General features: G+C 40.6%; 1 protein-coding gene across 11 annotated transcripts in view; it reads right to left on the bottom strand.

Annotated features, from left to right (window-relative positions):
- Positions 1 to 22930, bottom strand: part of LOC144521173 (rap1 GTPase-activating protein 1-like) — a 49687-nt gene extending 26757 nt beyond the window's left edge. For 4 of the 11 annotated variants that reach the window (XM_078255559.1, XM_078255558.1, XM_078255556.1 and 1 more), the window contains exons 1-3: positions 22607 to 22929; positions 12437 to 12472; positions 1639 to 1732 (exon numbers count right to left, since the gene is read on the bottom strand). In XM_078255559.1, coding sequence (XP_078111685.1) covers positions 1639 to 1732; positions 12437 to 12472; positions 22607 to 22650 — 174 coding nt within the window. In that variant the 5' untranslated portion in view covers positions 22651 to 22929. Of the gene's footprint in view, positions 1 to 1638; positions 1733 to 12436; positions 12473 to 22606 lie in introns of all 11 variants that reach the window. The other 7 variants (XM_078255557.1, XM_078255552.1, XM_078255562.1 and 4 more) reach the window with 4 other exon arrangements.
- Positions 22931 to 23408: the final 478 nt, after the last annotated feature.

Genomic DNA, 23408 nt, shown 5'->3' on the forward strand with positions numbered 1-23408 from the left:
CATACTGTAGCAGTGTAGTTTGAATTAGGCAGTGACCATAAGACCTGGTGGGCTTAATTGCAGATTGACCTGGTTTTGGCAGGGCTCTGATTAAAGTGATACTCCCCTCTGAGTCTTGCCCTACTAAGCCCTTATTATACTACATCACATTAACATGCTGTCCCTCAATATCGTCATCAAATATACGCCATCCAGGTCAAAGGAGGTTGAATAATATGGGGTTACAGAGATCAAATATTAAAGTGCATTTCCACTGCTTCTGACACCATATAGAGTGCAGAAAAGTAAGTTTTCTTCTGTCTAATTACAAACCAACTCTGCTGATTCTCCTCAAGGCTGTGAAGACAAAGGGAGGGAATACTATGAGCTAAGTTTGGAATAACTTTATCAGTGCTTTTAGTGATTGTATTTGGCATGCAATCTGTAAACACAGAAGTTTCAAAAGAATCCTCTCCTCATGTCTGACTAATTGTAAGTCTGCGGCACCTACAGATGGTGTGTGCTGCAGGGATCAGGGGTGACAACCCAAGCTCCAAATTCTCCTTTAATCCCTTTCCCTTTCAACTCCCGCTGCTCTACTCAGATCACGTCAGATTGCGAGAAGCGTAAGCCCCATCCAAAGTGTGAGAGACCTTATGAAAACCAATCTGACGTGAATGAGATTGTATCTACTTTTAATCACCACCAAGCTCAGCTTTGTTCAGTTTCTAAGTTCCCAAAATATCCCTGGCAGGTTTTCCACGTCAGTCGTTCATTATAACGATAAGACATGCCAAAAGGTGGCAATGCAGATTCTGACAGCAACATGGATATGATAGGTACTGTCACAATCTAAATAAATTCATTGAAATGATTTCCTCACGCTCTGCCCTTTATATTCTAAATCTACAATCAAAGAAATGCTGTCTCAACTGTTATGATTTCCTCTGAAGAGAAAAAAAAATAGATCAAGCTATGCTGATTTATAAATGCTAAAAGATCTTTCAGTGAACCCAGAGAGAAATTGAGTGACACCCTCTTGCAGTGAATGTAACAAAATATATGGCAGAAACTTTATAGCAGACTAAAAAACACACTTCGGAAGAGCAGAAATCTGCACATTTTGGCTTAAAATTATAAAAAGCCTACAAAAATAGGTGATTATTTTTAACTGACACTGAAGTAAAACTGGCTCATTGTAAAGGATGACATAAACAAAACTGGATAACAATTGAACCCAACTCAAAGACTGGTTACTGACTTTCCAATTCAGTGACACATCCTACGTGATGGTGGGGGCGAAGAAGTGCTGTGTTTTGTTTGCTTTGACGGAATTAGACTTGTTAGGCTTGGATTGAGAAATTGTCATCAAGCTGACAATTTCCTGCTAAAAATAGATTTGTAATGAATCAGGCGAACATAATCATCCCAGAAACAAAGCTCTGCACACTCTAATTACAAAAGTTAAACAAAAGAAGACAAGAATAAAAATCAAAGTAACCCTGCAAGCAGAAAGTCAGAGTCTAATACAGTCATGAGTGATAAATACAGACAGAACACCAAGCAAGTGTATTCCAGACAGAAGCAGGTGTAGAAACAAGATGAGCAAAGACACCTAACAAAGATCAGAGAAGAGTACACCGCTTGTTCTCCTCCTACCTTGTGGAATGGTGACGTGGTGTACGGGAGTGCAGGCTGGAACAGCTGGGGTTCTAGTGTTGCAGAAATCCGAGGGTCACTCCCATCTTGTTTCCTACAATCAGACAGATGCGAGACAGCATTTAGTCAGAAAAGGTCACTCAGTTTAAGATCAAGCAAAAGGACAACAAAAAGGAATGCCTCAGGAAATGTCGCTTGTCTTTTTTTGAGCAACAGAATGGACTGAGGTCTGAGCCATTGCAATGGCCTTAAGCCCCGAGACTCAGGGCTTCTTGCTATTGAAATTAGGATTTTTTGATTAAATTATCTAAATGATCCTGTGATTCTGTGTTACTGAGAAGTTCTTTTTTCTTATTTCTGTCTCCAGAAAGTTAAGCACATAAAGTGGTGAAATCTGACATGGTTGACATTTTAAGAAACAAAATAAGACCTCTAATTTATAGCACTGTGCAAAAAGCAAAGAATGAAAAAAGTTTGCAATTTAAATCAAGATCTCTATAAATCAATTCAAGAACTGTAGCTATCCTTTACTTTCTCTCTGATCATCTGTTTTGTCTAAAATGCATAAATATACGTGGTACACACATTCCACCCATTTGTTTTCCTTACCCCTAAATTCCTTAATTTTTAGTTCAAAATGTCTAAAAGTAACGCTCATAGGAGCATTCAAGTTATGCCTAGCACACAAAATTATTCTGTGTTTATAAAAAAAAAAACGTCATTCCTAAAAAAAGTCTAATCTATTCCTCTAAGCAGGTGCTTCATTTCTTTAAGTGCATAAGCTGCTTTTCACAAATACTTCAGGGATCTAGGGAAACAATACCCATAGTTTCACATCTATTCAAAAGGAGCATCACTCTTCTCAAACCCAGGAGTGTAGTGTAACAGAGCCATAGTACTGTCATGCATCCTTTGCTCTAAACTCAATATCTCTACCAGGACGGCTTTATCCCCACAGGACCACTGATCGATACCCCCGCTGAACATGGTGCCTTATTGACACTGACAACTGGCCAGTACGCACAGCAGGCTTTCAATTAGTTTGTTTGATTAATTCAATCTATTTCAAACACACAAAGTGATCGATCGGTATGAAAGTGGATCTGAAATGCTCATGAAACTGTGACAATGCAAAGTGAAAAATGCATGTTGCTGCCTGTGATGATCAAAGAATGCTACAGCAGCCACATCCATCCATCCATCTTCATTTCATCTTCATGAAATATATACATATCTCTACATCTACAAGGTGTTCTCCACCAGCCGAAATGCAACAAGCCCCACATGCAGAGAAATATGTTTCAATGCATTCAATAACTCAATGAGATGAAACTCTTGAACTCTTGAAACATTTGAGTAGATTGTGTGGCTGTCTGTGCTGACACAGTGATAAGTCCTAAGATTGACTGTATGGAGCTGTGTTGGTCTGGTGCTGAGGATGTAGATAAGACAAACAGCTGCTCAAGAGGGACAGTGACCGAGATTTTTCACATTCACTTTTGTACTCAGAATCAAATATAGGTGAAGAAAAGAGAGTGTGAATCATTAACACACAGCGCTGCCTAATATTTCACAACTGCATCACCCAAATAAAAAGGGGACCATAACGAATATTAAGCTTTTCTCAGCAGGCTAAATAAACATGAAGAGGCAGGAGCCTCAGCAGCAGCTCTCCCATGGGAGGACAGGATACGGTGAACTCTTAATTAGAACTGATGCACAATAGATGGATGCAGGACACACACACTTGAAAGAAAATGCTTTTGTTTCTAACATTTGGTTTAAAACTAGATATTATGTAATACTTGTTTATATGTATCTGTTTGTCGTAGTGTGTTGTGCATACAAAACACAGTACATAATAACTATAGCCTCACATATTTTGGTGACAAGATATACCATCTATTTCCCACTAACATACATAAGAGTAAAAGTGACAGAAGAAATGTCCTGCCCAGTCCATTACAAACCTTCCTTCATCACACGTATGTTGTGCTGCACACATTACACACTGCTGTTCACACACACCTGCCTGTTCTGCATGGCATTACCACGTAAGCCCTCCTGCAGATCAGTTTGCATCACTATGCCACAGCTTCATCCCAACACCACAACAAATTACATAAGACACCCCAGCTGGGTAGCGATGCAGCACAAAAAGCAGCCGTGTGAAGAAGACACAGCATTTCCTCTGGGCGACCTAATGCCCTGCGTGGAGCTGAGCAGCAAACTTACTTACACTGGCAGCTGGGCGCTCCGTGGGAAGTCCGGACAGTGACCGGCACTCTGGAAAATGACTCACTATCAAAGCTTCTGCTCTAGTTAAGCTCCCTCTCTCTCCCTCTCTTTTACAGCTATCTACTCTCTCGTTTTCTCTCTCTCTCTCTCTCTCTCTCTCTCTCTCTCTCTCTCTCTCTCTCTGTTTCTGCTTCTCTCTCTTCTCTCTCTCTCTCTCTCTCTCTCTCTCTCTCTCTCTCTCTCTCTCTCCCTCTCTCTCTCTCCAGCTTCAGTCACCTCACTAGCTGCTTTCAATCAGTCGTTCAGCCATCACTCTCAGCTTTTTATGAGTGTCGGTCACTCCCAGTGAGCATCCTCTATGCCGCTGATTCTCCTCCCTTACTCTCTCTCTCCTCCTACTCAGTCCCTCACACAGACACACACACACACACACACACACACACACACACACACACACACACACACACACACACAAGCTCTTTAGTTGTCACTTCCTCATCTCCACCCTCTCTGTCTGCTCTCAAGCTCACACACATACGCATGTTGTGGTACTTTTTGTGGACTCTAAACCGCACACCCACCCCCAACCACCAACACCATCACCACCCTTATCCCCTTCAAAGTGTGAGACCCCCCCCCCATCATCCATTTCGGGCAAGAATGAAGTCTGCCCCTCACAAAGAGAAAGGAAAGCAGAGCTAATTAGGGTAACGGGGGTTGCCTTCAATCCCTCCACTCTCATGAGCCAGCTAGGGCTGTTGCTGTGACAACCACATCATCCACACATGAAAAACAAAATATAACACCCACAGTCAAGTTCATTATGATATGACTTGAATTAGGTGATTGTGTCAAACATTAAGCTCCCAAAGGTGACTAGGCATTGCAGCCTCCTTAATGCTCATTGTGCAGGATGAGGAAGCGTGCTTGGAAATGTTTTTAAGTACTCATTCAACCCCCGGTGAACATGTGCATTTCCTCCACTACGCTACCAACCAGTTTCCAGCAGGCCTGTGAGTAATGTCACCAATATCCTGCTATGTCCCAGCTAAACAATATTCTACGCAGCAATAACGCTGATTCAATGAACAACTCAATGAACAGGAAGGTGTGTGTGTGTGTGTGTGTGTGTGTGTGTGTGTGTGTGTGCTGTGTGTGATAGAGATGAAGAGATAACAAGGGATTACAGCACACTCTTCATACTGTGCTTCATTAAGAGCTGTGTATTGTGATACAAAAATAAATAATCCTCTCACTGTCCAAAGCTTACTGGTACAAAATAAAACTGTAGTATATCATTGGACACAGCTTTAATATTGTCCAGATTAGCAGTAATTTGTAGAGACGTCCTGTTGTAGTGGGATAATAATCCTTCTATCTCTCTTTTAAACCCTTGAGCAAAGATTGAAACTGTTGTGGCTGGTGTAGCTCAGTTGGTAGAGCAAGCGCACATATATAGAGGTTTACTCCTCGACACAGCGGCCGCAGGTTCGACTCCGACCTGAGGCCCTTTGCATGTCATTCCCCCTCTTTCTCCCCTTTCATGTCTTCATCTGTCCTGTGAAAATAAAGGCCTAAAAATGCCCCACAACAAAAGCTCAGGATGAGGGGGGTGTGGGGTTAAAACAATGAATCTATTGAAAATCCTGAGCCATGTGGCGCTTTATTTATTTTATTTTTGTCTACTGTGAAGAAAGATAGTTTTAAATTGAGAGTAACCTCCCTGCTTCAATGTGCTTTGCAGAATCCAAAAGTAAATCCCTTCCAACCGACCCCCACTGCCAGGGATTCCCATCCCATTAGCCTGGTGAAATGCCCCCCCCCCCCTCTGAGAATTGTGTGTGTGACCAGCCAGTGACCCCTAAGGGCAGTTAAAGGTTTAGGATCTCCAATCACAGACACATTATACACCAGCAGGCAAGATGGCTGCTGTCCTGAAATATGAATGAATGGTTATTTATGCATAAGCAGCATCAAGTGTCTCCCACAGGTTGAGATTGAATTAACGGTGGTCGACCTCAGGAGGTAGAAGGGGATGGGGGGGATGGGGAAGTGCAAACAGCACTGAGCCGCAAGAGTTGGCTGAAAAACTGCACTGAATTCAAAAGCTGTCTAATGACTGTACATGAATGCATCATTCCATAAGAGTTTACTGTCATTACTTTCAACTTAATTTCTGCACAGCTAAAAGTAAAAAATAATAAATTTAATAATAGAAAAAATATGATAGTGCCAGGTTTTAATTTTTAATTGTTTACCATGGTAATTCATGGTAAATCATTTCACTTTATCACTTGCACTACCTAGATATTATATACAAAAATATAAATATGTTGAGTCACAAGATGCTCATTGTTCCTGCTGCAAAATGTTGGATTACGTAAGAGGTCTGAGGGTTCTCCTGCTGTTTCTAGATTTGTTGAAACCCGCCTCCAGTCACTCTTAAACAAATTCTGTGTTAATCAATCCCAGAGTTTGTTTGCAAGGCAAAGTAGGAGTGCCAACTGCCTCCTAACTTTTGAAGAAACTTTACATCCCCACCAAGGTTTCTCTGCAGTACACCGGAGCCCCACTGTGACTGTGATTGTGACTGGTTTGATAATCATGCAGAATTTTTTTAAATGTCTTGTTTTGAACTGGGTAATTGGGCTACAACATTAGGGGGCCCGTAAAGCCGATATAAAAAGTAAGCATGTTCCTGATGACGTTAACTATGACCTCTTTCTTCTCACAGTAGGTTCTCTTCTGTTTACCCAGCTCAGTTGGGTCAAATAGTGACAACATAAAATAATGTCCATGTAGTTATACCAGCTTGAATCTTCAATCTTGTGTTTCTTAACATAATTATTAGTGATTTGATCAAAATTACAAATTGCTCTGATGGTGGCGCTACATGAAAAGTTAAGGGATGACCACGGTTATTTATTCATCCTGACAGGGACATAGTCTGTCCACATTTCATGGCAATCCGTACAAAAATTGTGGAGATATTTACGGGGAAAAATCAACATGCTGGTGGCACAAGAGTAAGAGTCATGTGTTTCATCCTCTGTCTGAGCATATTTTAATGTTAATCTAACCAGTAGCTGAGATATTTTAGCCAGAGGAAAGTGGAAACCAGACCAACATTTTCACCGTGGCTTAAATGCCAATTTCTTCTTGGTGCTATACCGCTATTTTTTATTTATTTGTTTCTGTATTTATTGTCTATTTAATATGTTTATTTTTATGTATGCACCAACCCCCAAGGCAAATGCCTTGTAAGTTACTTACTTGGCAATAAATCCTTTTCTGATTCTGATTCTAAAAATGGGTTAAATTCGGCATATGAATAAATTAAAATGGATATTTCTAATGATCTCTGAGTAATATGACACGTCGCATCCTCATCAGCTTCCACCTACTGACCCAGAGGTTTGATCTCAATGAATTTATAAGCACCGTGTCGACAATCCCCAAACACAAATCATTTAACAAGCAAGCAGACATCAACACACTTAGCGGTGCTGCTCAGTGATCTTGTTTCCCCGTGTCATCATATATTACAGCGCTGACCCTGGAGAGCTCAGATATTAGGAACCGACCTCCCTGTTAGATTTTTTCGAATCTGTCATGAAGTAGCAACACCTGCTGCCTTGCCTACTATCAATCCTCCAACAGCCAGAGACACGAGGAGCAATGAATTACCACACAAATAGACCCTGGAATTGTCCTGTTTATTTGAATAGGGACAGATACAAAAAAAACATAGATTATTACACAAAGAACAATCCGATGCCTGTATCACAGTGTTTGTAGCCATGGCTAATTCGCAACACCTTTTCGGGGTCATCCTTCCCAACCCCCGTCAGACTGACCCAAAGCACTCAAACAAATGGGTGGATGATCGTCTCCGGTGTGAAACCATTTCAAGCGGTGCTTATACTTGTCTTGTGTATATGTGGCTTCGATATGAACCTCAAAGGCAATCTTTCCAGATGAAAAGATCTGATTTCCACTCCAAAAAAAAAGTTTTATTTTGGTGGAAGTTCAGCTACATAAATATAGTGTATATAATACGTAACACAACATTTAATATGATCTTCTAAGCCAGCTTTATTTAGGTATCTTATTCTGTGTGCAAGAGGGAAGTAACAAAAACCTACTCCAGGACTTTCCCCAACCTGTTATGGAAAATGCAAAACCTTCTGGGCCTTTTTGTCCGATAGCTATAAAAGTCACCACTGCCACACCCAAACAAAAGTAAATATTGGACAAAATTCAAAAAGCAGATAAGTCTTAGAAGCAGTTTGTTCCCCAGGGAACTGTACATATAAAGTAATTTTGTATTAAACAAACAGTCAGATATGGAAATCCTATTCAGTAGTTCTTATCGAGACATTAGAACACACAGAACTGTTTTTACTTGAAGGTATGAGCACTTTTTTTTTTATGTACCACGGTATTCATGGGAAGAATAAAAGAAAAAACACTGTACAATCAAATGCTACATGCTTGGAATTCTAAATAATAAAATATCTGTGGGATCTGATGCATGTGTGAGGAGACTCCTTGATGGGTTCTCTTGAGCCCACACATCCCCTGACAGCTGGCCATATTCAGTATGCATTAAAAACGCAGGTACAGCAGGTGTTTTTGAATAAAGCATGTTCACTCTGACAATAGGTCCTGATTTCCAACTTGCTTATCTCTCACAATGTCACTTTCCAGATGTCCTTGGAAACACAACCCCTGGGGGAAATCACAGTGATGCAGATGTGCCTTTTCAACGACAGGCTGGTCACTGCGGGGTCCGTTTTTGTTCTTTTGTGTTTGATATTAAGAGCTACTAGCGTATTCAGTGATATCAAACTTTAATGCGGTATGATTTAGAAATCGTACATCCGTCCTATCAATCAAGACAAGAACATCCACAATAAGATCATGCAACAATTTTCTCTCCCTTGGAAGAGAAAAACCAGGAAGAACACGGGAAATATAAAGTCCGTCTCTTGCCACTGGCTTATCACACCATCCTCAGCATGACAGGTGTCAATAAACAGGCCCCCATGAGGGATATACACATCCTCAAATGTATACTCGGTGATCCAAAACACAAGCAATAAAGACCCTGGCTGCCTCTTCAACACCTAAAGCCCTGCCTTCTGAAGATACTGCAGCTGCAAGAGACTTTCTGAAAGCAAAGAAGTGAACTTTAAACAAGCTGGCAGAACAACTTTGCCAGTGAAAAGCTTCAAGAATCAGATAAAGTAAAAAGGAATGTCCTGTCAAAGTTGCCTGGCTGGCACTCATATCAACCTTCGACAGCCTGCTGTCATTGGAGCTTTAGGTTTTTTTTTTTAGACATCGTGTGCTGATGCTGGATGGTGGATGACATGTTAGGATTTGGATTATTGAGACGGGTAGAACCAGGGGCGAGCTTGTCACTCGGGTGCTATATTTGGTCAGACAGCAGGAGACTCACAGACATTCTAGGCTGATCTGGCTTGACAGTTTGCTCTCCCACTATGTCCGCTCTTCCAGACAACTCAGGTTGACACACACAGATGAGCGTGCACAAGCAAACTGACGCTCGGCCCGGGCTTCACGGCGCAGCAGTGGGCGCATGTGCAGAGGAGACAGACAGAGGATGATGCAGAGTGACATCTCATGGGAAATCAATGAACACAAACAGAGGACTGTGTACAGTGACACCTCTTAAGTTGTTATGGGCAGAAACGGGACACAAAGGATAAAATAGGCCTAGAATTTAGAAAGCATCATAAAAATAGAACGGCGTATTGGATCACATAATTTGGAATAAATAGCAAGGTCATTCAGCAACATTAAAATAACCTGTTTTTGGAACAGCATTACCCACTGAGTAAAATAATAAATATTTGATCACTCCAAAACACACACACACACACACACACACACACACACACACACACACACACACACACACACACACACACATTGTTTCTGTCGTAACTGCCACATGAGGAAAAGTCTCTTGAGTCTAAAGTTTATCCAACTTGAGTTCGATATTATCATTAATATAGTTTTCATTATTATAGAACTACTGCAGACTGTGCATGTTGTCAACTTTTTACCACTAGAGGGCAGAGAGCAGGGCAACCAAAACCAAAACAACCATCAAACACTGCTGAACTCTTCTACTCAAACTTAAAGCTGCCCTTTTAGACATGTGAAAATACTCTATAATAATTGATGTCTTGTATGGTTTCATACCATCTTCTCCTTGATTGAAATAGCCAGAATTTGAATAAGCAAGTAATGTTCATTTCAAGAGTTGAACTACTGAACACAAAACAAACAAAAAAAGTCCCTTCTCAGTGTATGTGTGCTGGAGGTTTCAAGTTTCCACATTACACCTCTGCAAGATGCATGTTGGACAATGATTGGTTAAATTCAGATGATGAAGGGGACCACAGGTAAACTTTCCTCATTCATCAGATGAATGTGAAAAAAACAGCCTTCTAGCGTCAAACAGTGAAGCTCAAAGATCCAGGAGAAATAACAACAAAACACGCTTTTGATTGCCGGGGGGCTTTAGGTCTTTTAGTTCTTTGCTGCTATATATAGATATATATTTAGGAAGAAACTAAATTGGTGTGATGGGTTAGAAAAAAGATTATCTCTTGATTATTACTGCATGTAGAGCAAAGGCTGATATCCTAACATAAGTCAAGTTAGTTACCGTTTAGCCTAAATTGAAGAGGGGAAGGTGAGGGACCTCCGGCAGCGCATCCTCTAGGGTGGCATTCACAATAATCAGTCAGCTCAAAATCAGCAGGGGGAGGCGCGTAGAAACAGCTGTTTATGCCAGTTTGCTGCTCTGTCTTTCTATCGATCTCCTCCGCTCCATTTTAGTAGGCCTAGCTTACAGTTATCATATGCCAACATGTTAAGACACCATAAAGCATTCAACCACTTTCCAGCATACAGTGCATCTACTGGTATATGTGGGGCTAAAGGTGTATTTAAAGATTTAGACAGAGACAAATGAGGTGCAGACAGTTTATAACCGAGCATAGTGTTTGCATGGGGGCGTTAATAAAATGTCCCAGTGCTATACCAACACACCAACCTGATTATTTGTTTAATTGATTGAAAGACTGATTGATTAATTGATTGATTGATTGATTGATTGATTGATAGATAATCCTTAGTACATTGCTGCCTCCGGCTTGGTTTCATTAATCATTTCTTGAGTGTTGGTATGGGGCAATTTAGGAGGAATGCATGCATCAGGCAGATACATTGATTTGATTGTGGAGTCATGCGGTTATCATCAAAACAATCTTCAGGCAGGGTTAAAAGAAACTCACCAGAATTTTCTTGGTCTTCCAATTCGGAAAGGTGAGCACGGCATTTTGCTGGGTTGTGCTGTTAACAGTTTTTGCTGTGAGAGGATTTAGCTCACTGTTCTAATTTCCAGTCACATCCTGTTCAAAATACAGTATCTGGAGGAAGATTTTGACTCTGGCTGTCCCAGTTATTTTTCTTTTTAAATCTAACTTTGGTCCTTAGGCTTAACAGAGTGAAGAATCCTTTCACCAAAGGTTGTTGTTAGAAATCGTTTTGCCTGCTAGGTATGAACACTGATTGAGTTCTGTTAAAACAGTGGGAAGAATCCTTCCAAATTCATTAAGCAGTGTTAGTTGAATTCCTCCTTGCTTTAAAGACACAGCAACAAGGCTGGTGTGACTCTGCTGAACTCTAAATGTATTTTGTTTTGCAGACATCGCACTGCTCTCTTCTTTCTCTTCCTGTCATGTCATCTTATCCACTCACTCCCTTTGTCCATCCTCTTCTCCACGCCCACAATTCTTTTATTCCCTGTTCTGTTTTGTATCCTCTTTTAGATTCCTCTCCAGTCCTCTCTCCTTTTTACCGTGAGGTGCAGTTGTTCTGTTATAGCCTGCTGCAGTGGTAGCCCGATGGCCAGACGGCAGTCCCTGCAAACCAGCCCAGCCACTGCTGAGTAATGCAGGCCTAGCTGCTAAGAGAGATCCTCCTGTATCTGTATTCCAGAGGGAAGGTGTGATGATACTGCGGCGAGGCACTGTTTAACCTTCTGCAGTCGAACAGATGGGGTTGAGGGCCAGAAACCCGTGCCACCACACCTAATAGAGTGGTCTATCTGCAATGGCAAGAGGCGTGCATGCTCAGCTCCCTGCCTGCCTCCATGTGCCACTCACAGCAGCAATCCAACCTTGCCAGCACTGCAGATATAGCAGCACGGACTAGGTGTCTGTTTCCCTCACTGCTGCCCATCTGCTCTACCTTTCAACTGGCTCATTCATCTCACTTTCACTCTACTCGGCAGACTGGTTCACACATTTCAAACGTACAAGGGCGGTCTGAGTCAGTGACATCAAACATTATTTCAGAGAGCTTTAAGAATTCTAATCCACTGTGTATGTTTATCATAAATGAAAACCTGATAAACATTTTAAATGACGAAGATTGATAACAAAATGTCACTGTCTCAACATGCTGTCATAATTTACCACATTTTCTACCAAAAAGTAAAAACAGAAGAAAAACTCACCATGTGCTTCTGGCCTTGGAGAAGGTCTTGTCCACTCTAAAACACACACACACACACACACACACACACACACACACACACACACACACACACACACACAGTACAGCTATTATAAAACCGTACTAATTCAATATTTTTACCTACAAGCTAAAAACTTTCAAAAAAGTTTCATGACATTTTGGTTGTCTTTATTTGGTGTTAATCTGTGTCAAAAACAACTAAAATCCACTGAAAATTGTCAAAAGCCTGCTTGGCAAATATGTTAACATCAAGGTGAGGAATTCAACATTTAAAGCCAGCTAAATGCTAATAACTCCACAAAGAATCATCTATAAAATCCAAATATAGATAGAAATTTGACGTGACATATGACGGGGTACTAATAGTTTCCATGCTCTTGTCTGCACGAATCTAAGTTTACCCAGACTTATTTAAGAGTGGAAAACACAGAGGGATAGTGGGCCATCCTTTCCACTTACAAGACGTCCATTGAACTGAGAGAGGTTGGTTATGCAGTGGGCTGGGTTGACCTGAAATAACTCCTGCCATCTGTTAATGTTGCACCTCCGAGGATGAAAGGATGGTAACCAGGCTGGTGTTTCTTGAGACAAAATGAGTCTTGTCCTGGTTTGAAATCACACTATGAGGCTCATTACTCTCTGTCAGTCGAGAATCAACTCTGGATGAACAGATTTGAGCAGTAATCACTGCAAACAATAACCAGATGAGGCAGCGATGGAAACTCAAAGAGATGCAGAGTACCGTTTCTGCCAATAGATGGCACTGTGTGTGCAGGAGAAACTTCATGTCTGACTGGCGAAATTCATGAAAAACTAGGCTTGCCATCTGCTCATCACCCAGAAAGTCATTTATTATGATCATTAAGTCCATAAGGAAAGGATTTTTGACAACCTGACACACAAAAAGAACAAAAACTTCTTAAGGAAAACATCTCAATCATAAACACACTATAACTTATTTTGGGATGCAGCACCTGACTTCACTGGCAGTAACAAAGTGGATATGTAATACTGATAACTGTTGGCTATGGATATTTGATACTGATAACTATCGCCCAGTGACTTATTCTTGGCTTTGGCTTTGTCTCTTGTAATAGCTGGTGGTGGTGGCACAGGAAAAAAGGGATTGTTTAGTATGTCTCTTAGGCTCCTGCAGCTGTCTCCGGTGCCGTACATTGATCCTCAGAAATTCTCAGGATAAGGCAAATACATAATACAAATAATCCCCAAGCTGTAAATTAGATTTTACGTTGTTTTCTCCCCTTGCTGTTGACTCTGTCGCTGTATGTCCGACTTCAGCCGTCAAGCCAAAGCTGCTGACTATGGTCCACCCTGTGTAGAGCTCATACCTTTTACTCATCTTTCCCCGGACATGATCAGTTTGCACAACACAGGAACACCCAAAGGATCAAACAACACATTCTGGAAAGAGAAGTGTGTCTTGCTGTATGAGCAATAAGGGTAAAAAGCAGACTTAAGAGTGGACAGGCATGCCGGTAGCTCTATGAAGCAGCACCAACGCATAGTGGTGCCCTGAGCTAAATGCTAGCACCAGCATGCTAACATGTTCACCATTTTAGTTTACATGAATGTGCAAATTTCATTACAATTCATCCAATGATATTCTGGGTCATCAGGAAGGGATGCAGCAGTAATGTTGTGAAACAAAGCTCCTTGAGTAGAAATGGATAAAGAAAAGGGTCTTTTTTTTCACTGTCGATGTGAATTCAGTTACCACCGGTGTACGTTGAGTCTCAAACACCACTTTCTGGCCAAGCATACGGCTGATGCAGAGAAACCCCCCCCTCGCCAAAGTCACGCCACGCTAGATAATACAATAAACGATAAAACGATAGTTTTCAACGGAGACGTAAGAAGTACAAAGAAGTCAGAAGTACAAGTGTAAAGTGGGACACTACATTGTATTAGTATTCCCAAGTAATGTTGCATTCAGGTCAATGTACCTCTGTTGTTGCTTGACGGGCTTGAGTTTGCCATATTATGCTTTCAGCATATTTTTCGAGCATAGTATTCTGGAGAATATTGTGGACAGTTTTTGTTATTGTTTGGGATTGTCATAATAATAATAAACATTTGCATCAAGCAAGCATATTTGTCTGCTCCCATGTTGATAAGAGCATTTAAAACTTGAAAAATATCCCTTTAAAAGTACATTTTATTCAATCAGGACCAAAATGGTGGACTGACCGACGCTGCCATCCCTAGAGTCATGATACTAGAATGGTTAAAATCATAGATACAAGCCCACACGTCAGGCTACAGAAGGAGTTCCTGTTTTTTCATTCATATAGAAAGGCCAATAAAAAAGTAAGTAAAGTAACTATAGGACCAAAAGTAACATAAGTTTGCACTTCTGCTTTTGCTGTGAGAAATTCTCAAAAGACAAATGAAAGCTTAAAGCTTCCTCCTTCTCAGAACACTGTGTTGGTGAGAGGAAACAGGCCCTGGGGGTCTGTTTGTTCACTGTACTGTGGAGTCACGAATCAACAGGCTTGTTACAGCAGGTCATCGCCTGATTCCCATAAGTGCAGAAGGTCGTTGATTATCAACCCCAGGTCTCCACGTGACACACTGACTGAGATGGATTTTGTGGCGCTGTTGTATCTCAAATCTAGCACCTGTGTTAATTTCACTGAGCCTGACAGACACGTGTGTGGAGATAAATCAGAGCTTCATCTTAAGTGGAATGCATACTGGCCCTTGGGAGAGAGCCAACATACTTATGGGCTGTCGGCTCTGCCCTTGCGAAGCTGAGTGTGAGGAGAGGAAAGCTGTTTTCATATGTAGCCTACTGCATCACTAAGAATAACATTTTCTCAACCTCATCCTGTGCTGCTCACCCATTCTCAGGTTTCATGGAATTCCCATAAAATGAAATCAACCAGGGTGTGTCGAGATTATTGGATAAAGGCTGCAAACTGAAATACCAAAACCAATACAGGAAATTTGCAATAAAACGTACCCTTAACTACGAAACAGAACATGATACCCAAAAGCTGAGACCTCATATCAACATATTGATTGCAATGAGAAATATGCTCTCAAACATTTTTTTTTTTTGCTTGGGTTATAAAGAAACAAAAATAACTCCATACACATTCAAATGTTACAGCTACAGGTTGTTGGTGTTGCTAAGGTTGTTTTCAGATAGGGGATAAGAAAAACTGAATATACTGTAGAGGCTACAGAAAAAGCTGATTGCTTTCATTCCAATCAGTCACTTTACATTCAACAATTTATCTAAACATAGTGAGTAGTTTGGTTTGAAGTACAGAAATTGTACGTGAAATAATAATAATTACTCTTTATTATTTTTCAGTCAAAATAATCGCTGTCTACACCCAACAATCATTCAATTACCACTTTTCCCATCAAAATGAAACTAAACTCATCCCTGAGAGACATAAGAAAGAAAGCAAACCTGGACTAAGCAGAGCAGCGCAAAGATAAAGAGAAGCCGCAGAGCCAAAAACAGCAAGACGCAAAAAAAACAAACAAAGAATATTCTGTCCCTGTTGTTCTCCCTCTGAGAGAACAACGTTTGGAGTGAACTTAAGTAGGCTATACCAAATTTGCCTGCGCTAATGCATTTGTGGGCTAAGTCATATTTGCACATTCAAATCTCACAGTGAGAACAGTTTGTGCAGCATAGTTTTTATTTAAAGAAAGATTAGATGAACCAGTGCATTTGGGAACGCATGGCACAGATAGGAATTACAGCTCAGGAGGCGGTATCCAAATCCTGGCAAATTTTTTTTTAATGCTTCTTGTACGCTCTCAGCTAGGTATCAACCACAAGCTGGTTTCCATGGAAACAAATATCAGTGAAGGATAAGAAGGCTCAAGGCGGGTCCTAGAAACCCCAGGGCTATCACACTTCAACTAAATCTGACTGTAAGGGCAACTCAAAATTTCCTAATTTCTTCTCTGTTAAACATTTTCTTCACTTCAGGAATTAGCTGAGGCCTGTGGTATATATCAAGTCAGCAACACAGCACATGGCAAGTAGGTCAGCAAACAGGGTTGAGGAGTCAGCCCAGATGAAATCCAGCTTACAGCAAACAACTTTGTTGTTCAGCTTCCAAATCTGTTGCAGTAACAAGTTCTTGCAGTGCTAATTCTAAATCTAAAAAACATATGAGAGGCACAAACACACCCTAACCAAATTATCCTAAAAGGTCAGGACCATACCTGAACACATAGTCACATCACACCAGCCATTCAGTACAGCTTGTTAGTATTTCACTTCTTAGATCCTCGCTGTTTGTTTAGTTTTCGTCATGAATTATCTCTTTCCAGTAGAAAAAACACTAAAAGAGAGTAAATATGCTGTAAAATAACCCTTTAACATTAATATCCATTCGGAAAAAGAGGTATAATGCTAAAAGATATGGTCAGTGCTGTTAGTCTGCATACTTTCACGCAAGTTGGAGAGACATTTATATTAACTGATGTTTTGAAATAAATGCTAAGAACATGAGCTCAGTGAACCCAGCTTGCACAGAAATGATTCCTCTTCCCTACAGTTATAACACATTTTGGTGGAGTCACGATCAGTGTTACACCCAGTTCACCCAGCACAAGTTCAGAGTATGCTGGCTAAAGTCTTTTGTGGGCCTTAATACTCCCAACCAAAACATGAGTGTCACAAATGGTTCCTCTGACCCACCCAATAAAGAATACATCTTTATTTTCAATGTTGTACACACTGCCATAGCTAGCAAATAACCACTATAACATTAGCATTTAAGCCCCACTTAGGTTCAACTAGACTAAGAGTTGCTACAATAGCAGCTCTATGAGGCTGTCCTTTGAGGCACATTTGAGATAAACGCTAACGTCAGCATGCTAACATGCTCAGAATGACAAGTTTTGTAGATGTAGTTTTGACCATGTTCACCACCTTAGTTTAGCATGTTAGCATGCACTAAACAGAAATAAGGCTGCATGGAAATGACATTAGTTTTGCAGGTATTTGGTCTTAAACCTCTAAGTTTTTGCCAAACTGCAATGTTGAGCAGATGATGGAGCTGATTAAAAAGAGTTACAGGATCCCCAAAGTAATTACAATTTGTCCAAGGTGGCCATGAATGTGTGTACAATATTTCATGGCAATCCATCCGAACGTTGTTATTGATATTTGACAGAAAGTACAAAAGTGTCAACCTGCCTGGGGCGCATCAGGAAAAGTCAGGGGTCACCAATGTCAGTAGGATTCATCCTCTGGGGATCATGAATGTCTGTGCAGAATTTCATGACAATCCATCAAATAATGGTTGAGATATTTTAGTCTAGACCATGGTAGTGGACTGACCAACAGACTGACATTTGTTCAGCAAAAACAAGGCAGGTGGATGCCAGGACGAATGCAGTATGTGAGCCATTTCATTTACACATTAACACCTGCATACCGTAAAGACATGCTAGTATCTGACTCTGCAGTTAGCCATGCACTATACTTCAGGATAGGAACTGGATACTAGGGTTGGCGAACAAAAATTGAAAATCGTATGTACCTTGATTTTTTTTTGCGACCATTTTTAAAAATCGATTCTTTTCCCTAGAAGCAATATTTTTAATTTTTTTTTACCAATGATTCACCTAAATATTTTGTGTTTATAAGGTACCACTGATGACGACTACATCATATTTGTTTACAGCAAAACAGACCGAAAGCAGAAAATGCAGAAAATACATACACAGTACGTACTTCTTTACAAATGAAATAAATGTCTGACTGACATGTGATGTGCATTCTTTTTAGAGTTAGTTAGAATTAGTTTTTAGAAATGTCTCATGCTATCGCTCACGGTAAGTTACATTGTCAGAAAAATGAATGTGACCAGATCTAGACTGTATACTGTATCTCGACCCACGGGGACTGAATGAGCCCATTGACAGAAAAATGAGTGTAAACTGGTTGAATGTCCTCATTTAGCTACAGTACAGTAGGATACAGTGTATATGAAAACACACACACACACACACACACACACAGGCGCACACACACACACACACACACACACACACACACACACACACACACACAGGTACCACAGATATGCTGATAGCTAGTAGGCACTGTAATATCTACCCCATCTACCAAACTAAAATCACATGTTTTGTGTTGTATTGTCAGTGTTGTGGTTATTTTTTGATTATTTTGTGATGTTGTGTAACTCAGACTCACGTTGTTTAATTTAATCAGCTTAATATAATTTTAATACTATTGTTATATGTTTTTGTGTAGACCCCAAGAACACTGGTGTGGTTGACATATTAAAACTATATTAAAATGACCATTTTCAAAATACATGCATGTTAGTTTAGGTTTCAGTGTAACTCGTGATGGTGAGTTTTTTGTTTCACAGTCACTCCTTGTTTCCTGTTGTTTCCTTTTATCCAGGAACATTTCTGCTTTATAATCTGCCCTCCTAATGAAGTATATTACTGTCTTAATATACTGTTTAAAGAAACAGCTGCTTCACATAAAAAGCTTTTCATCAGTGAACCACTGGAGAGCTTTTATTGCAGCTACAGGAATTGTTGACATAATCAGGTTAGTGACTTACTGTGACAAACATGCTTGCCTGATAAAATCTAGTGTACATCAAGATGTAGAGATATTTCTAGGACATTTTTTAAGAAAGAATGTAACAAATATATGCAGCCATAGGTGAACTGGTTAGATAAAGATGAGCAGGTAATTTAAAAAAGCCCTTCAAATCTAACCCCCTATGCACACTGTAAGGACTGCTAGGGGGGCTTATATTATTAATGCCCTTATAAATTACCATATCATGCCATAGTTCACCAGTTTTTGCTCTCTTGTTGGTGTTATTTTTGTGATCAGAACTAAATCATTTGTTGATTTTTTACTGTGTCAGGAAGCATAAAGTTGCAGTGTGTGACATGACTGGACTTACAAAGTGCAAGATTGAAACAATGAAAAATGTTTTTTATTCTTATCAGAACCAAAATAATTCAATAATTGGTAGCCCTGTGAGCATTAGATAATTAACTGCAGCTCACCGAGGCCACCCCATTCCTCTCCGTGGATGGCTGGCTTGCCATCATGAATGTGAATGTCAAAGTAAATATGCAAGGTGGACTGACTGAGTAGGCAATGAAGAGCCCTCTGGTTGCTCTACATCTCCTGTTTGTTTTGCCACTGCCCCTGGAAAGGTACTTGAGTGGCCTCCTGTTCTCAAGTAGCCCTGCCTTGAGGTCTAATAATCATCTTTTGTCATGCAAACATTTGTTTTGTATAACAAAAAGACCCTCTCTGTGTTGTCTTCCTGTAACTACAATATTCAATACAATAAGCCATAGACACTAGATAATCAAAAATCATCAGAGATAGAAGTCTCTTGTTTTTCAGACAGCACTAGGTAAAACAGAACAAAGGTTTTCAATAAAGTAAAACCTTTGCTTTCTTGCCTTTTTGTTGGAGCCACAAACTACACAACAACTTTGAAACATGGTTAACTGGTGAGATAAATCTTGAACATATTCACACTATGTTATTATGAATCAGTTTAACACTGGGAGACACCTTTTCCCCAGCGTATCTGTAGTCTTGTTAAGCTGACATTTCTAAATCAGCTGACCATGAATGCCAACAACAACTCAGGCCTGCTAAGATTTCAAAACAATGTGTCTTTCCACTCGTTGTTTTTGAACATGCATTCTTCCAATGTTTCTATGCGACACTTCAACATACAGCATCATTGTTCATTTTGCCTGAATGTCTTGCCACTGAGGTTATGAGAGCATTCCGTTTACTTAAGACACAGCCCATATGTCTGTATTTATTTCGTGATTTAAAAGTTTATGAGAAAAAAGACACAAACAGAAATAAATGTCATTTTTCCTTTTTTTTCCTTGGCGCCGTCTCCAGTGCTTGCTCATGGGTGAATGTTTGGTCTCCGTAAGTGAAAGGTGTCTAGACCGATATAAAAAGCGTCATGCGATAACTTCTATTGTGATATGACGCTATATAAATAAAATTCACTTGGCATATATGTAGCTACAGGATATCTCATGTGACATACAACAGACATGTAAGAGCAGATCCAAAGGACAGGAAATAAATGGATATGAAAGCTTAGTGTTGCAACATCATAGTCACACTTCACGGAACATATCTGCTGCCAAATTACAGTATCCAGTAATGAGAAAGGAAAGGGCCATAACATGCTCAAAGCAAGACAAAAACCTAAAACATAACTACTCAAATTAAGTGGCAGCTCAATTAATATTGATGCCAAAATTATAAAGCATACTGTGACAAAGAAAGACCGATCTACAGAGAACAGAGGCGCTGCGTTCACAACCAGTGGGATGCAGGGGGGCAGAGTGTACCACAGATTATTCACTGATGTAAGCAATCACACTGACCTATCCAAATGCCAAGTGCAATGGCATTCAAGGCTGCTGCTAAACAGAAAAACAAGTATTTTGATTTAAATATGCTGTGCACTGGCTAAAGGACTCTCTAGAGTACACAAGCAAACGATTGGAATGAATTAAAAATCAATTGGGAGACCGCTTAGGGGCATCTAATGGAGCAGACAGGTCAATCATGAGCCCATAACACTTAGTGATAAATCAAGTGATCCTGCTATTTAAAAAAAAAAAAGTTAACTTGAGTTATGTTCGGCCCATTTTAGGATGTATGTTCTGTGACCTTTGTGTGGGTTTTACTTGTAGTTATCTGGCCCGTTTCAGACTGTGTCATCCACTGCGTGGGAGACAATTCCAGATGGTTCTTTCGGAAAGCTAAGGGAATTGGCTGTGCACTGTTCTTTAACAAACGTACCAAATGTACATTTTCCAAAAAGTTAGTCTTCATCCTTGAAGTCTTTTCCCTTGTAAAACCGAAAAATACTGTTTGAAAACTTTTCTGATAAAGCATAAATCTCAGCTTTGTGCCGCTTGTCCAAGTAAGTTTTCTTCGCCTCATTGTGGTGCGCCAAGCCATAATGGACTCATTACTGCCCCCTACGGCCCAGGGGTGGTAGACACCCACTGGTGCTGAACGGTTGCCGAGAGCAACAGCTGTAGTGGGTAAATCCAGACAGCTAGCTAGACTATCTGTCCAATCTGAGTTTTCTGTCGCACGACTAAAACAACCTTTGAACGTACACATTTTCCACCAAAACAAGTTCCTTCCCGAGGCTATTTTGCAGCGGCACCGTGGCTCTCTCTGGCGCTTAGCGCTGCCCATGATGATTGTGATTGGTTTCAAGAAATGCCAATAAACCAGATCACGTCATCCATATCAATCGTACCAAATTATATAGTTCTTTCCAGGAAACTTCCTAGGAAATTATTACCAAACTATGACCTGTGATAATGCATGTGTATAATGTCTCTGACCACACATTGACAGCAATTACAAATAAGCCACTATGCCGAAAACGCCACACAGCCCAGCCTATAGCTATAACTACCGTCTCCACTAGATGTCAGCTAATGGTATTCCAGACTTTCTTGAGGCTACCTTTAACACATGACAGACAAAAAATACTAAACCTATCCCTGAATAAAGGCAGTCAGGCATGCAGTTGCATTGGGGCACCTGTTCACCTTTTGACCATTAAAAAGCTCTTTGCTGACTGTGTGTCTACTGTCCAGTATCCTGTAGTCTGAAGTGGGCCACATAAAAACACAGAGGACATGAGTGCTTACTGACAACATACAATTCTCATCTTGCATACAGCTCTGTCAGGGCCTCAGTAATACTTTTACTGTAAGCTGAACCTTTCTCTTTGTTGTTTCTGTCACCTCGTCTGTGATGCCTCACCATTACTGTACAGAATATAACCCTCAATGATTCATCCTCAAGCTGAAACAGCAGTATTATTAGGTCCACTTTATGACAGAAAGCCACAAAAATGACAACTGAGACATTTCAGACAAAAGCTGTTATAAATCCATGGCATTCCAGTGTAAATGGCACAAACATGCAGACACAAATACAGACACAGAATCTGCACAGTCATCAAACAGGGAAACACATAGACACACATACAATCACACAAATGACAACTGTGTGTTGTAAAGAGGTTTCAGTTGTTCAATAATAATCAATCCTAACAGAAATTATTAGGATATACATTCTTACCCTCCATAGGCTCCAAAAGTGAAACTCCTTTTTCTCTGCGGCATGCCGGCTAATGGATAGCAGTGAGTCAGTCAACTCAATGGAGCCAGCACTTGTGTCACTTGCGCTGACTGAGCATGTGTGTGTAGAAATGTGTGTGTTTGTATGCTTTGCCTGCCGTCTGAGTTCCACACCCGCAGCCTCGGCTAACGTGCCCTGCCTCTTCCTTGCTCACACGCCTCCTTCACAAGCAGGGGGAGAAACGGCAAGAGGAGGGAGGAAAGGGGGAGGGGGCTGCTGACCATGCCAGTCTCCCAGGGAACCAGGAGTGTTAGTGGCAGCCTTTCTCGCGTACAGGCTACATGCTATCTCTTATTCATCAAGATCACAGAAAACACAATGGCAGGTGTTGGCAGGTTTTTCAAACCTGTTATCCTTAAAACCACAAAGCACTGACACAAGTCACAATACTGTTGGTTACTTGATCATTTCAATAAATGGCTGCAGGCAAAACAGAGAGGAGTTCTTGACATTGTGAGAGTTCACTCAGAGCAAGTCTTGCAACACTCCCTCTCTCTGTCACTGGAAGACAGCTGGTTAAACAAGACAAACAGGCCATCATTCTTTACAAATGATCCTAGCTCCACTCCTGCATACTGTAGGTGATGACCTCTGTGAACAAGTTTTTAATCTGTTCAATCATCTCCCGCCTAATTGTTTCTTTTGTAAGCACTTCACCTCTGGTATGCACACTAAAGGAGTTATCCTACATTATAATTAGCCGCATTGATTAAACTGAGTAAATGTCTGGACATGGAGACTC

Source organism: Sander vitreus, chromosome 7 (assembly GCF_031162955.1).
Source record: "Sander vitreus isolate 19-12246 chromosome 7, sanVit1, whole genome shotgun sequence".
Lineage (NCBI taxonomy): Eukaryota > Metazoa > Chordata > Actinopteri > Perciformes > Percidae > Sander > Sander vitreus.